The sequence below is a fragment of the Bos javanicus genome, chromosome 10 (genome assembly GCF_032452875.1).
Source record: "Bos javanicus breed banteng chromosome 10, ARS-OSU_banteng_1.0, whole genome shotgun sequence".
NCBI classification, from domain to species: domain Eukaryota; kingdom Metazoa; phylum Chordata; class Mammalia; order Artiodactyla; family Bovidae; genus Bos; species Bos javanicus.
This window is the reverse complement of record NC_083877.1, coordinates 46,933,548-46,947,457: the sequence shown is the minus strand read 5'-3', so window position 1 is coordinate 46,947,457 and position 13,910 is coordinate 46,933,548. Positions and strand designations below refer to the sequence as shown.

Below are 13,910 nucleotides of genomic sequence, written 5' to 3'. Positions count from 1 at the left end.
AAAGAGTGGCAGCAACAATAAACATATAGTCTTTGCTCTGTATAAAATTGTACAAGCAGAACACTCTTTCCAGTATATCTTCTCATAAAATATCTTGTTGTAAAGACTCTGTGGGTGCCTTTTGCATTCAGAATCAAAAGTGCTTTTCATTATCTGATGAATTAATAAAGACTTCTAACCACATTTCCTCTGGGAGAAAGCCTTGACATGCTGGTTGAAAATAAAATTGGCCTATATGTTTGGGAAGGCATTTCCAAACAAAATAAATGACCTTCAATATTAAAAGCCAAGAAGTGCATTAAATGTAGCAGTGGTGATTCTTCAGGTCACAGAATGATGACAGACCTGATGGGGGAGTCAAAGGATTCTCCAGCCTGCAGGCAGGAAGCCTTTATGTTGACCTGCAACATAAACTGATCTTTAAAGGCTCAGAGTGCTTTGCATCATTGGTGAGGTCTTCTTGAGACTGGTTTATTTATATAGGCTCCCTTTCCACTTTTCATAATAATTTATCTCCATCTAGAAGGCTACAGAACACTGAGGATAACTTATGTTCAGAGAATTCATGAGCTATTGAGCTGGAGGTCCTAGCCATGCATGTTCAACGTTGCCCTCTGGAGGCCAAGATGTGGCTGAACTGATAACAGCTTGGATCCTTGTGCAAAGTAGAGATCCAAAAGATAAATTTTCAAGTCACAGTGGAGCATGATGACATGGCGGGCCATGAATTTCATCCTTCCTACCACTCAGTGTATATTTTCAGCTGGATCTACCACATACTCAGGAGGTGTTGTCAAGATTCTGAGTGTTGTTTAAATGCACAAATGTGAATCAATGGTTAAAACAAAAGCCCTAAAAAAAAAAAAAAGCCCTTCCTTCAAATTAACCTATTTTATATTGAAACCTATGCTACTTATAGTATAGGAGACTGTAGTATTAGGATTAAGTCTCCTTCCTTAATTAGCTTTCAGACTAACTTGACATTTCAGTAAAATAAGTGGAAAAAGTGTTATTCTAAAGTACTGAAGGAAAAAGGTCGAATGGAATTTTCATAAAATATTTAAGTGCTTTATTTTCCAGCTCTGATGGATGACTGGCAAAATATAAATAACTATTTTCTGTTTCCCCTTCCTTAGGACGTTTTAATGAGTTTGGCTAAAGCTGTTGCCAATGCTGCTGCCATGTTGGTACTAAAGGCAAAGAATGTTGCCCAAGTGGCTGAGGACACGGTCCTGCAGAACAGGGTGATCGCCGCGGCCACCCAGTGTGCCCTCTCTACCTCCCAGCTAGTGGCGTGCGCCAAGGTAAGCTGGTGGGCACCCCAGCCCTTTCTTCAGAGTGTCACGTGCTCTTATCCGCCTCCAGTCTGTGAGAGGAAGCAGGGGCAGAGCTTGTTAAAATTGTCTGAGATTCAGAGCTTGCTTCAGGTGTCTTTTAGGTGAAATGGTAGTATTTTAGCATAAGCTGTCCAATTCCACTTTAATAATTTTTTCCTTGCTCAAGTCCTGAAGCAGTGGTACTTTTCCGTGTCTAATTGCCATTTCTGCATGTAAATTGCTGTGTCTCCCCTTCGGACTTCTCAGCATGTCTTATTTACCCCTGTGCACAAAGAGCTCTTGGATTATGCCGTTATAGCATTATACATGGGTTCAGTAATAACCTACATAGTGGGAGCCCTTTCTGCACTGCACAGTATCAGAATGAGGGATAATGATGTAGTTCATGGTTGTCATTAGGATGCACACACTCTGTGTAACACAGAACCTCATGAAGCACCATCACCCCCGGTTTACTGAAGAGGAGACTGAGGCCCTTAGATGTTACTGAGTGATTACAGCCACAGAAATCATAAGTGCCTGGACTAGGCTTGCAACTCAGGCTGGTCTAACTTCAGATACCCTTTCCACTCAACCACGTGTATCTTTGCTGAGATAATGCATCACAAGATGGTAGGTGTTAGTTTCTCCACCTGACGATACAACATACTGTACAGATGTAAGAGCTTCCCTCATGGCTCAGCAGTAAAGAATCCTCCTGCCAGTGCAGGAGACATGGATTCAATCCCTGGGTCAGGAAGATCCCCTGGAGAAGGGAAGGGCAACCCACTCCAGTTTTCTTGCCTGGGAAATGCCATGGATGGACAGAGGAGCCTGGTGGATCCCAGGCCATAGAATCACAGAGTCGGACACAACTGAGCAACCGAGCACACACGCACGGATCTGTAATCTGGTTCCGCCTGGCATTTCCAGTCCTAGGAGAGGGTTTGCAGCATCAATCGGAGCATCATTGATGGTCTTCCTCCTCCTGCTTTCCTTGTTCACCAGCCGAGTTTCACAGATGCTGAAGCAACCCACTCTATTCTCTAAACCATGAAGCAGACTTCCAGGAAATATGTCTGGAAAAAAATTATAATTCTTTGACATAGTCTTTATCTCAGCTTGGAATACTCAGTTCAGAGGTTCCCAAGAGGAAGAGGGGTAAATGGTAAATATCAGAAATTTCTCTCTACAGAAGTAGTCAGTAGTATCCACGGTCATAGAGCAGTAAAGGAGGTGAAAGTTAGTGGGCATCCAAAAATCACAAAGTGAAGTGGTCGAGTATGAGAAACCTCCAGTGACGGTTCAGTTTGATTGCTGGTCCTCTAAGTAAGGAACTGAGGCCCAGGGCAGGGAAGGACGTGGCAGAAGTGCTAGTGGGCACTGGAGACTAGAGTTGTGACTCAGCGCCCAAGACCCACTCCCGTCTCGCTTCAGGTCGTGAGCCCCACCATCAGCTCCCCCGTGTGCCAGGAGCAGCTGATTGAAGCAGGGAAGCTTGTGGATCGCTCAGTAGAAAACTGTGTCCGTGCCTGCCAGGCGGCCACCGACGACACTGAGCTGCTGAAGCAGGTCAGCGCGGCTGCCAGCGTGGTCAGCCAGGCCCTCCACGACCTCCTGCAGCACGTACGCCAGTTCGCCAGCCGAGGCGAGCCCATCGGTCGCTACGACCAGGCCACCGACACCATCATGTGTGTCACCGAGAGCATCTTCAGCTCCATGGGCGATGCTGGTGAGGGGCTGGGCTGGGGCTGTGGGTGGGCCAGGCAGTGTGGGGTTCCCTGATGGCACTGACTGTGAGCAAGTCAGATGCTGGTTTCCTGGACACCTGGTAAAAGGGCTAATGCTAATCACTCTCAGTCATAGCCTTCTTCTGAAGCTGGGAAAGATAGAAGGCTTCTAATCTGCCCGTCTAAGCAACACCGAGAGACTTAATGTCATCTAGAGTTTTATATGTATATATATAATTTAGGTACACAGTATATCCCTTTTGTTCCCAGAATGTCCATGTTGGCTATGGTGAAGTTGGTGTCACCACAGGAAGAGGCAAGAATGAGGCTTGGGCGTTTATTATACTCAGAGGTCCCAGTCAGGGCGTCTTTGCCTGTCACACAGGGTCACAAGGGAAGCATCAGGTTCTGACCAGATGGCAAGAGACAGGATTGAGGAGAGAGCTCAGGACACTGCCTTTATTGGGATTTCCATAGAAAAAGCAAGATGGAGCAAGATTAACAACCTAGGTTTGACTAGTCTAAATAATTTCAGCTGGCTCTTCCCTTATAGGTATGATCCCAAGTTGCCTCATCCATGGCTCTGGGGTGATGAAGGCAGAGAAATATTGCCTCCTAGCTGTAGGGGCCAGATAGAGGATAGCTCTGGATTGGTTAGTTTGCCACCATACTCTTGGCTAGACCTTTTACTGTCTCTGACTATTTGCTAGCTTTGTGAGGGGCAGTTTCTTTCCAACCAGAAAAGTTTTCCTAAGATGTCAAACATCACTATACATACACACACACACACACACACACACACACATATATATATATATATAACCTTTTCAGCCTATTAGTTAAAAATTAAGTCTCCCCAGACCCAGCCCTGGAGAAGGAAATGGCAGCCCACTCCAGTACTCTTGCCTGGAAAATCCCATGGACGGAGGAGCCTGGTAGGCTGCAGTCCATGGGGTCGAGAAGAGTCAGACATGACTGAGCGACTTCACTTTCACTTTTCACTTTCATGCATTGGAGAAGGAAATGGCAACCCACTCCAGTGTTCTTGCCTGGAGAATCCCAGGGACGGGGGAGCCTGGTGGGCTGCCGTCTATGGGGTTGCACAGAGTCAGACACGACTGAAGCAACTTAGCAGCAGCAGCAGCAGCAGCAGACCCAGCCCATCACTATCCCATCTAAATCTCTGGAAATGACCATTTACCAATTTCCGTTTTACCTGTTCAGAAATGTTCAGTCTTCCTACCTAGATATAGGTGTATGTGTGTATAACATCCTCTTTTTTTCCATATTAATGGAGTTCTATGACATATACTCTTTTGCAGCATTTTTCACTGAATATATTAGAATGTTTCTGCCTGTTGACCTATAGTATTCTTTCTAATGGGAGCATAGTATTCTATTCAAGAATACATCATAATTTACTTAACCAGTTGTTTTCTAATGGTAATTTCCAAATTTTTGTTTGTTTTATAAAGTTAATGTAGTAATGATTCTTGTAAAAATATCTCTGTTTACTTTGGGGAGTATAGATAGGACAGGTTCCCATCATTTGAATTTCTGGGTCAATAAGTATGTACATTTTTAATTTTAAATATGTCTGAAATTTCTCTCCAGAAAGGTTCCACAGTTTGCAACCCCACCAGTAGTTTGAAAGATGTCTATTTTCCTACTTATTCATCAGCACAGAGAAGTCGAGTTTTTTTTTTTTTTTTTTAAGAAAACTACCTTGTGCTTTTCTCCATCTTTCTTAAGTGATTTAAGAAGTGGGTTCTTTTGGTTCTTTCATTTAAATAAACTTCATATTGTGGGATTTTTTTATATCTATAGAAAAGTTGCTGGAGTAATAGACTTTTCCTTTACTATTCCCTGTTTCCTCTGTTTTTAACATCTCCCCCAGCCTACAGGACATTGGTCAGGACTGGGAGATGAGCATTGGTACATTACAGTTCTTTAAACTACAGACATTATTCAGATTTCACCAGTTTTTCACTAATGTCCCTTCCTTGTCCCAGGAGCTAATCCAGGGTACCTTGAATCGAGCACATTATGATTTTCATGAAGTTTCCCATTCCCCCTTCATGCTGGTAGTGCCTCAAGATTCTCCACAAATGACCCAAAGGAGGATATTGCTCATATTTGAATCGTTTTATTTTTTAATGTTTATGATGGTAGCCCTCCCACTTCCAAAAGGAAGTTGAAACAGATTTCAATAAAATCACAGTTCCTAAGAACAAGATCAAAGCCAATGCTGGGAAGGAAAGGGTGAGCAAAGAAATAATTGATAGGGAGACTGGGCCAAAGCAGATCTCAGCATCTGAGCATGAAACTGGGGTCTGTGCTTTCTATGAGTTAGAGCCAAGTGACACAAATAGAGTGGGTTATGTGATACCACTCATCTGATGTTAGGCAGGCTCAAAATTAAAAAATAACTTTTTTCTATGCACATTACTCAAAGAGCTTATCATAGGGGCTTTGGTATAAGAGACTCTTGACATGTGGAAAATAGTATTTTTTATATAAGTATTTACTAAGCATAAATGCATATAGTAAATCCACATAATCTTGTTCCCTGCCTTCTCTTTATAAAAAGTTCCTCTTAGGTTACTTATGTCATCTCTATCCCGCACAGTTAGAGACTGAACTTGGATGCCTCTGGGGTAGACAGGCCTGGCAGCCATAGGGAATGTTTTTGGTTCTGGGTCTGACTTGGCTTCATTGCTTAGGAATGGAGCATGGAGGCTTATTTCTCTTTGTCCTTTTTGCCAGAGGAACAGAGACGAGACTGTACTGGCCCCTGAGGTTTCCCCTGAGCTTTAAGAGGCAGACGCACAGACTGCATCCTCTGTCCCACCCTCTAGGTGAAATGGTACGCCAGGCCCGGGTCCTGGCCCAGGCCACCTCAGACCTCGTCAACGCCATGAGGTCAGACGCGGAAGCTGAAATCGACATGGAGAATTCCAAGAAGCTCCTGGCAGCAGCTAAACTCTTGGCTGACTCCACAGCTCGCATGGTGGAGGCTGCAAAGGTAGTACATTGGATTTATTCACTTGAAAAGTGAACGTTATTGAAAGTGAGAATCTGAAAGTTACCTTCAAGATAAAGAGTAGTTAACAGAGTATATGTTTTTATTTATTTAAAATCTACGTGGCTTTGTAATGCTTAACCTTCTTCAAGTGGGACACAGGGAAATCATGGAACACGTGAATGAAACTCTTTAGGAAAATGGTGCTGACTCAGCCATAGATAGCAGAGTCCCTGCTTAGCAAGTATTCTTTCCATTGAGGCATTGCCATTGACATTATTGAAAATGGTGACTAAAGTTGAGATTTTCAACAGTAAATTCACTTTGACCTGTTTTCTTCCTGTAGCCTTAATGTCACTTTACCCTCCGTTTGACTTCTCAGCTAAACTTCTTCCAAGATTTTGCATAAGTGACCAACTTGTGATTACCAAAGGGGATGTGGGGGAGAGATAAATTAGGAATTTGGGATTAATATATACATACTATTATATATAAGATAGAACTAACTGTATAGCACAGGGAACTCTGTACTCAGTATTTTATAATAACCTATATGGGAAAAGAATCTGAAAAAGAATATATATATATACATACATACATATACATACATACACAGGCAAAATTCAAAAGATTACCTTATATATGATTTTATATGTAATTGCCTTATATAATTTTATACCTTATACAATTCATGTATATATATGATTAAAAAAATAGAAACCAGCTTCAAGTTCATATCCCCAAGGTAACATGTTGAATGTATTTCTATGCATTTTCAGGTTCATTATACATCCCCCACAGCTTAGCCTGTCTCCTTGGCTTCTAACAGAACAGTAGGGTATCTCAACCAAGTATGTGAATTTCATTCACTTTCAATGTCTGTGACATGCAGTGATATCCAGTAGACCTTCCTCCTTGTCTAACTCATCATTATATTACCTGAGGGGCTGAGAGTCCTCGGAGATATATCCTGTGTGGGACTGAAGAGAATCCCAAGGAGGGGCAGAGTCTGAACTTCCTTCCTCTGCTCTGATCCCTCTTTCTGCCAAGAAGCTCTGCTTCTAACCATGCCTTTTAGCAAAAATACACATTAGACCTTTGGATTATAGTAAGTTTTTTTTTTTTTTTTTAAGGTTGTTACTGGTTTTCTTTCCTTTTTTCTCTCTTCTTTCTAAGTTTAAACAAAGCCATTTCAAGCAAACCTCCTCATGTTCACAAAAATTACTTGCTAGGCTGGAAAGAACTTTAATGAAAAGTCTGCATATGTGCTGAGTTGCTTCAGTCGTGTTCAGCTCTTTGCATCCCTAGGGATTGTAGCCTGCCAGGCTCCTCTGTCCATGGAATTCTCCAGACAAGAATACTGGAGTGGGTTGCCATGCTCTCTTCCAGAGTGAAAAGTCTAGTCCTTTATTTTACAGATGAGAAAATTAGAACTAAGAGAAAAGTTAAGCCTATTATCAGGTAACCAGGACTAAGCCAACCAGTGTGCGCATTTTTTTCTAGATGTGTGGTGGTGGTCCCCAGACCCATTCACTGCATATACCGACTTACCAAAGTATTTGTTATTTTGGATTATTTATATTAAATGGGACAAGTTGAGTGTTTTTCTAAGTTATTTTAATCTTTTAGTTAAAAGTCATCATGGCAATATTTTAATTGCTGAATTTTGTTGAAAGATAAAGAATATATGGTAGTTAGACTTACAAAGAATATATTTAATGTGAAGAAAAAATATAGATAATCAGTAACTAAGATTGCAGGCCAAAATTAGTACCCCATATCTAATATATGTTCATCATCAAAGACATTGCTAAGGAAGGATCCAGACACACACGTCAGTATAAAGTACAGAAATGGTGCTTTCCTGCTGCTTAAACACACAGTTTAGGCTGGTGTGCCACGGGAGGCATTGATAAAAAATACCCAGTGACCAGAAAAAATGACTCTCATGAAAGCAGAAGAATGCAAAAGGAGCCCTAACAATCCTTTCACCTGCGAAGTGCAAAGATACAATTTTTTAGTTGCTAGAAACACAAAATCAAGACTAGTGAAAGTGGTTTTAGATTTGAAAGAATGGGAGATTCCATCCAAGAAGATTGCCAGTACAACTCTGCCATGGGTGTTAGATCTGTCCCACTCAGTGTGAATTCCTATGACTTCTTATAAATACCGTAGTTCAGAGAAGTCAATTTTTACAAATTGGTAAACTTGGCTAGGTGGCCATATGGGAAATGGAGACGTTCAAAAAATTGATTTTCAGTAATTGGTGTGTTTCTTTCTGCCTTGCAAGCAATTATTATGGCCTGAAAATGTTCATGGAAAGAAACTCATTCATCTATTTACATCCAGTGCTGGTCACAAAACATCCAGGCCCTGTGCGAAGAATCTTGATTGATGCTTTTTATTGCTGGTAGAGGTATAAGACTGGATAAGCTTTATGTTTTTGTTGATTTGGGGCTTCTCTGGTGGCTCAGATGGTAAAGAATCTGCCTGCAATGTGGGAGACAACGGTTCAGTCCCTGGGCCAGGAAGATCCCCTGGAGAAGAGAATGGCTACCCACTCCAGCATTCTTGCTTGGAGAATTCCATTGACAGAGAAGCCTAGCAGGCTACAGTCCATGGGGTCACAAAGAATCGGACATGACTGAGTGACTAACACTTGTACACTCACTCATCATGCAGTAAAATTATCTTCTCCCTACATTGTCTTTAGCCTTTCTGTTCTTCAAAACCCTACTTATCTAAGTAAAATCCACTCGGACTTCTCCAGTAACGTGATAAAAGAGCCATGGGCTTACACGAGGGAAGCATGGCCATCGGCAGTGCATGGAACCCTCCCCTTTCCATGCCAGGATAGCAGCATCAATTTCTCTTGTTACTTTAGTACAATTGGGTACCAATTCTACTTGAATACATTTGCCAACTCAGGCTCTCTAGAAATGTAATTTCTAGATATGGTCTTTCTTGAACAACATTGCCTCATAGAACTTTGAATGGCATTCCTCTCCCTCCTCCCTGCAACCTGGGCCCCTGTGTGATACTGTAATCTTAGCCCATTCTCATTCGCCAGTACAGCAGGACAGGAGAATCTTTCAGCAGGGATATGTGTCTGTCACTCTAGTTAAAATATAGTTCTTCCCGAGAGATGTGAGCAGGAGGGACTTAACAGCTTTTAAACCGTGGGTTTCTGACCACAAGGTAATTGATATGGATGACGAAGGCTATCACCTTAAGTGTTACCATTGGATTTCTCCTGTTCCGCTGTGCATTGTTGAAACATCCCATCCCCTGGTAGATATTTTTTTTTTTATTGAGAGGAAACATCTTTGTCACAAAGATACTGCTCGGAGCATTCTGAGATATCTTGTACTCCTAGGAAAAATAAAATTGAAGGCATAAATTCAGTGTCTTTGGCACATTGCCCCCTGGACCTCCTGGAATCTTTGCTTTCACCTTGGCAGGGGGCTGCAGCCAACCCTGAGAACGAGGACCAGCAGCAAAGGCTGAGAGAAGCTGCCGAAGGTCTCCGGGTAGCAACCAATGCTGCGGCCCAGAATGCTATTAAGAAAAAAATCGTCAACCGACTGGAGGTCAGTAAGGAGTAAAGAGCCTGGTTTGCTAGAGTTTAGATTTGCAGAGAGTCCATTGAAAGAACAGTCGAATTCATAAGGCAATGCCCATCCAAAGGAAGCTAAATCAATATGGATGATGCAGTTTAATGTATTAGATGCCATGAGCAACTTGAACAGCTGGTTTAGGGCCGCTGTTCGTTTAGGTCCAGTGGTTTAGATCCATTGACACAGTTTGAAAAACTGCTTCAGGTCATGTTTGCACAAAGCCAAGATCTTTTCAAAGTTTAACAGTCTTGAATAAAATTCAAATTTTCTTTCAGGAGGAACCAGGGTTTTTGTGGGGTTTTTTTTTTGTTTGTTTGTTTTCCCCTGGCATTAAGGGATGTACATGTTCAGGAAAAAATGTAAAAGTGTAGCTAAAATGTAAATATTTTGTTGGAGGTAATGTTCTTTCAGGACTTCCAATAGAAAGTAATCACTTTTGAAGATTGGAAATGGGAATAAAGAGGTATGAAAGGGACTAATAAATACTTTTGTCATTTTTCAGAATGCTCATTTATTCTTGGGAAAAAAGTAATAGGTACAAATTCTTTAGAAAATGAATCTCACAAATGTACACAGGAGACTCTTAGGGTACAATTTGGGGGGAATTTGAGGCCAGAACTTGCCTGTCTGGTGAGGAATCCCAACGTGTAGTTTTCTGGGTTCTGGAAAACAACCGGCCTCCATGTCCATGGAAGGAGACTGGAGAGTCAACATGATTAAGTGTGCCAGGCCCAGAAAGGCCTGGGCCTTTCTGAACCCAGGCAAGTTAGGAGCACCAGTGTTTATGCCTGGCACGTGACCCAGAAAGCAGCCCATGCCTCATGGGAGAGAGAGGCCTTTTTCCTAAAACATTTAGGCTTGGTGCTGCTTATCAGTTCCATATGGTCTTGGGACTTGTCCCTTGTCTTTTGTGGAAAGAAAAATGAACACCGGAACTTGGACACTCAAGCCAGCCTCTCTTTTTCATTTGTCCCAGGCAACATAAACCAAAGGAAGACATCAGGACTCAGCTAGGTTAGGATTCAGTGGTGCTGAAAGGGTGGAGTCTGCGCCTGGTGCTCCCTTTCTTATAGCTGTCCGGTGCCCCCTTTAGTGGAGAGATGTATATCAGTGTGTGTGTGTGTTTGCACACGAGAACCCTGGCTCACCTCCTCTCTCTGTCCCGCCCACCCCCCCAGGTTGCAGCCAAGCAGGCTGCGGCTGCAGCCACTCAGACCATCGCCGCCTCCCAGAACGCAGCCGTGTCCAACAAGAACCCCGCGGCCCAGCAGCAGCTGGTGCAGAGCTGCAAGGTGAGGCTCTGGCCACCGGAGAGCCAGGTCTGCTGAAGGACACCCTGATAGCATTAGAGCACGTGGTGCCGGCTAATTCAGTTAAGACCCATCACCCAGGCCCCTAATCCAGTTTGTTCTGGCTCCCGTGTTTCAGGTGTACACACACATACGCACATCTGGCTTTTGTCTATTAAGCGGATGGCCTGTACTTGGAAGGGAAGCACAATGTTTTTACCAGCGTTGTCTTTCCTTTGTCTGGATTCTTTTCCTCCTTTTTGTGAGCACAAATCAAGGACAATCGATGATGAGGCCATTTTCGGGCTCTGAAGCAGTAATGAAGCATCGAATTTCCCAAGTGCCTCCCTCCCTTTGAGCAGTGGCATGTACCTTCAGTCTTGGATTTATCCGTCCTGCCTGGTCTCAGTGCTGCTGTGCTCGGGGCTTACTCTGGTTACCTGATGGATCTTCGGAGACCAGGCCCTGATTCCATGCTGAAGCCACAGTGCCGCCGAGGGTGCAGCACGCCTCTGCCGCCTTCCCTGAAGGCCCACGGTTGACTCCTGGGAGAGCCCTGAGCAGTGCCAGATGCACACTCTCATTGCATAGCTGTCGCCCACATCTTGGCACCGTTTCTCACTAAAGTCTCCCACAAGCGTTTGCAGTCCGCCGTGGGACCTGGATGTAGGGACATGTTAGATTTATGACCCCTCTCTCTCCTTTCTCAACTCCCCTCTGAAATGCTGCATGCATGAGGGGTGTTGTTGCCTCTACTTTAGAAATGGCTTTACTTCTGCAGGGAGACCACCCAGGACCCTTTAAGTCCCGAATCCCGGGTCTCTGAGCCCAGCCCCTCATTAGGGAGCAAGTTTTCTCTGGTAGAAAAGCCTCAGCAATACAGGAGGACCCTGACCTTGGAACTGTGCATGTCAAGGGGGTTTTTCTGAGAGCCAGGTGCCTGCTATGGAGAGAGATGGTTTCCTATCAGGGCCTGGCATCAGCCGCCAGTAGGCAGAGCAAAATGGCATTTCCCTTCTCAGAGAGCACATGCCTCTTGCGTCCAGGTAAATAGTATGAAACCCCTCACCTCTGCATTTTATGAGGAAACTGAACATACTCATCCTGTGGGTATCCCTGTCAGGGGATGAGAGCATTGCTGTTTATCAGGATGCTGTGCAGAAGGGAAAGCGGACCAGATTGCTGGAGAGGATCCACGGACAGTCTCCTCGAATTTTTTTTTTTTTTTTTAGATTTTTGCCTAAATGGACTCCTGAAAAGAACATGTCACCAGGGTGGGCTGCTCTTGGGCCCTTCCTTAGAGTGCTGGCCACTGTGCCATGAGCTCTGAGGGCCTGGTTAGTCAGACGGGGCATGGGCGCAGAGGACGTGTGGGAGAACTCTGAGTGAAAGGCCGTCATCTCCTCGGCACGGTGGAGATGGTCTCTTTCAAGTGCTCTCACCACAGGATGCTGTACTCCCTTCCCCACGCTGAGCAGTGGGTTTCCCCATTAAAGAAATGAGAACAGAGGAAGGGGAACCATGGTGACATGAAAGTTGATGGACAGAACATATAACCACAAAGTCAGAAATCGACATGCTGAAGTATACTGTTAGTTGAGTATTTCTCTCACTTTCTTCTGATCATGGGACTGAATAAATCTCTACTTTACCTATAAATTGGAGAGATTCTTTAATTCTAGGGTTTTCAATCCTCATGAGTCAGGATGGTATGAGTTGCTACTGGTAAAATTGTTTTCAGGCCAAGTTATAGAGGATCGTCTTGTGCTGGGTGTGTTGGGACCTGGAGGACCACATGGTAGGGGGTGTGCAGGAGGAGCCTTCCCACAGGTGCTGTGTTGGGACGCAGTGTTGGCAGGGACCCTGCTGGCTACAGCTGCTGAGTGAATGCAGGGTCTGGACCAGGCATCCCCCCAGGAGGGAAGGCACACCTACAGAACATTATCACTTGGGGCATTTGCCCCCGCACGCTGTGTTGGTAACTCACCATCCTGGATGTGCTCAGTTTTCATCTTTCTTGCTTCCTGCAGGCGGTGGCTGATCACATTCCTCAGCTGGTCCAGGGGGTCAGAGGGAGCCAAGCTCAAGCAGAAGACCTGAGCGCCCAGCTGGCTCTCATCATCTCCAGCCAGAACTTCCTCCAGGTACTACAGCAGCATTCGCCCCGCTCTTCCCCAGAACCAGAACCCACCCCACCCCACACTGGGCAGGGGGTTCCTTTATCCTTACGAGAGTACTTCACAGATTCTAGAGCAAGAGCAAAGTTTTCATAGTAAGCAGACCTGGAGAGGGAGATGGAGCTTGGCAAAGCAAGATGCCGACGTATAGGGAAATTGCCATTTTTCTATCTATATTTCTCTTCTCTGAGGGAAGACATGTAACCAGTTCCATTTTTTGAGAACAGCCTAGTACTCAGTATTGCTTTAGGTTCGCTAGTTTCTGGAATACGTCATGCCATTATTCACTGAGTTTTCCTGGTGGCTCAGACGGTAAAGAATCTGCCTGCAATGCAGGAGACCCCGGTTTGATTGGTTCGATCTCTGGGTCAGAAAGGTCCCCTGGAGAAAGGAATGACTACCCGCTCTAGTATTCCTGCTTGGAGAATTCCATGGACAGAGGAGTCTGGTGGGCTACAGTCCATGGAGTCACAGAGTCGGACACGACTGAATGACTAACACTATGACAAGTTTCCGGAGTATCTCATGGCGCTATTCATAGCCAGGGAAACAAGAAGCAGTGAGTACATCTTCTCCAAAGGTGTCATGCCTTCTTGTGACAGTTGTAGAATTAGTGAGTATTGTTGGTCTTTGTTAAGTGAGGCTAGGTTCACTTTTTTTTTTAATTCAAAAAAATATGACTATTAAGTTGTGGGAACACTCCCCCTTTGTACTTCTTGTTTTCACATCTCTCAGCACTTTGCCAACTTGGACCCCATA

General features: G+C 44.2%; 1 protein-coding gene across 10 annotated transcripts in view; it reads left to right on the top strand.

The window, feature by feature from the left end:
• Positions 1 to 13,910, top strand: part of TLN2 (talin 2) — a 495,219-nt gene that overhangs the window by 345,109 nt on the left and 136,200 nt on the right. For all 10 annotated transcript variants that reach the window (XM_061431110.1, XM_061431113.1, XM_061431111.1 and 7 more), the window contains 6 exons: positions 1,137 to 1,304; positions 2,754 to 3,048; positions 5,905 to 6,071; positions 9,530 to 9,658; positions 10,864 to 10,977; positions 13,005 to 13,118. In XM_061431110.1, the coding sequence (XP_061287094.1) occupies positions 1,137 to 1,304; positions 2,754 to 3,048; positions 5,905 to 6,071; positions 9,530 to 9,658; positions 10,864 to 10,977; positions 13,005 to 13,118 (987 nt within the window). The remainder of the gene's footprint in view (positions 1 to 1,136; positions 1,305 to 2,753; positions 3,049 to 5,904; positions 6,072 to 9,529; positions 9,659 to 10,863; positions 10,978 to 13,004; positions 13,119 to 13,910) is intronic.